Below are 1209 nucleotides of genomic sequence, written 5' to 3' on the forward strand. Positions count from 1 at the left end.
GGGGGGGGGGCTTAAGGGACCACCTACATCCGCGAGAAGCCCTTGTCCGTCAGCCAGGCTGCCACCTCCTCCGGCGTGGAATTGGGGTGCAGGGAAGGGGGACTGTCCTGGAGCGGGGGACAAAGAGAGGGGACATCGGGGTAACATCCCTTGGCCGGAGGGCGCGGGGAAGGGAGGGGACAGGGGACACCCACCTGTGTGGCGCTGTGGCCCCCCGTGTGCCCTGGCTCCGGGAGCGGCTCCAGGATGTTGCCAGGGACGTGCCCCCGGTCCCCCCGCTCGTCCTGCACCAGCCACCATTTCCTCTGCTGGTCCAGGACCTAAAGGAGGTGCCAAGGGGGGCAGTATGAAGGGTCAGAACCCCGCAGACCCAACTTTGTCCTCCCCACGGTCCCCACCCCTCCTACCTGCAGCATGTCCCCCTTCCTGACGCTCAGCTCCCGCGAATTCCTGGCCTGGAAATCGTACAGGGCTCGCACCAGCCCCTGGCTGGGGAGGGGGAATCTGGGGGGGAYGAGGGGGTTCATCAGTACCCGGCCGGAGCCAAATCCTGTCCGTCCGTCCGCACCCAGAGGGAAAGGGGGACACTTACTCGTGTCCGGGATTGTCCCTCCAGCCGGTGCCTGCTGACTGCGCGGGGGGCAGGGACCGGGAGGGGTATCGCGAGCGAGCTGGGGAAACTGAGGCAGGCGGCCGGGCGTCCTGGAGCTCCATCACGGGGGGCAACCAGCCGTCCGAAAACACCGGGATATACGCGGGCACCTGGGCGCTGTTGGGGTACTCGGCCCTACAACCAGCGAGGGGGCGGGGGACATCGGGGTGAGTGTTGTGACCCCCCTCAAATCCAGACCCCCCCTTTCTCGGGGTCGGAGGGCTGGACCCCACCTGGACTTGTTCCAGGCATTGCCCAGGCTCTTCCAGGTTCCGTAGTCATCGTCACTCAGGGTCTCCTCCAGGAACTGCAGCGCCTCCGGCAGCAGCAGCGGGGACTCCACCCCGGGGGCCAGGCCGGGGCTGGGGCAGTGCTCCAGGACCTGGGGGYGACAGCGATGGAGCAGCACCCCCAAACGCACCCGCAGGGTGGGGGTAGGGAGGGGCGGTCCCCCCGTTTTGTGGGGTGGGACCCGCTTTGGGGGCACTCACGAAGGACAGAGCTGAGAAGATGAGGCGCAGCAGCTCGGTGGGGTCGGGGTTCCGAACGTGGCGGTG

At 67.9% G+C, this 1209-nt stretch overlaps 1 protein-coding gene across 1 annotated transcript in view; it reads right to left on the bottom strand.

Annotated features, from left to right (window-relative positions):
• Positions 1-23: 23 nt before the first annotated feature.
• EPS8L3 (EPS8 like 3) overlaps positions 24-1209 on the bottom strand; it is a 4409-nt gene continuing 3223 nt past the window's right edge. Inside the window, exons 7-11 of the mRNA XM_057375231.1 lie at positions 886-1034; positions 593-787; positions 408-504; positions 189-320; positions 24-107 (exon numbers count right to left, since the gene is read on the bottom strand). Coding sequence (XP_057231214.1) covers positions 24-107; positions 189-320; positions 408-504; positions 593-787; positions 886-1034 — 657 coding nt within the window. The remainder of the gene's footprint in view (positions 108-188; positions 321-407; positions 505-592; positions 788-885; positions 1035-1209) is intronic.

Source organism: Malurus melanocephalus, unplaced genomic scaffold (assembly GCF_030028575.1).
Source record: "Malurus melanocephalus ecotype Western Australia unplaced genomic scaffold, MMel_1.1 scaffold_243, whole genome shotgun sequence".
Lineage (NCBI taxonomy): Eukaryota > Metazoa > Chordata > Aves > Passeriformes > Maluridae > Malurus > Malurus melanocephalus.